General features: G+C 69.3%; 1 protein-coding gene across 1 annotated transcript in view; it reads left to right on the forward strand.

Annotated features, from left to right (window-relative positions):
* Positions 1–335, forward strand: part of ZNF423 (zinc finger protein 423) — an 11,759-nt gene that overhangs the window by 3,749 nt on the left and 7,675 nt on the right. The window contains exon 2 of the mRNA XM_014528404.1: positions 128–270. Within this exon, the coding sequence (XP_014383890.1) occupies positions 128–270 (143 nt within the window). The remainder of the gene's footprint in view (positions 1–127; positions 271–335) is intronic.

Raw genomic sequence — 335 nt, forward strand, 5'->3', positions numbered from 1 at the left:
ACCCCCCTCCCCGGCCACAGCGGGCCCAGAGGAGGTTCAGACCGTGACTGCGCTGGAGGCCGGACGCATGGCCCCCCCTTTCTCACCTGCGCCGGCGGCCTCTTCAACCGACCCACGTTCTGGTCAGGGGGCTGACAGTGGACCGGCCTGTGCTGTCATCTCCCGGGGGAAACCGAGGCCTGGACTCCTCGTCTGTGCAGTGTGAGGGGCCCTGGTTCCCCGCGTTGGTGGTGTTGCTGGGCCCGCAGGACACGCTCCCCGGCAACCTGAGTGAGTCTGAGCTCAGACAGCAAAATAGTAACAGCGGGCCTGGGGCGGGGCCCCGCAGGCCCCCC

The sequence above is a fragment of the Myotis brandtii genome, unplaced genomic scaffold (genome assembly GCF_000412655.1).
Source record: "Myotis brandtii unplaced genomic scaffold, ASM41265v1 scaffold633, whole genome shotgun sequence".
Classification (NCBI taxonomy): domain Eukaryota; kingdom Metazoa; phylum Chordata; class Mammalia; order Chiroptera; family Vespertilionidae; genus Myotis; species Myotis brandtii.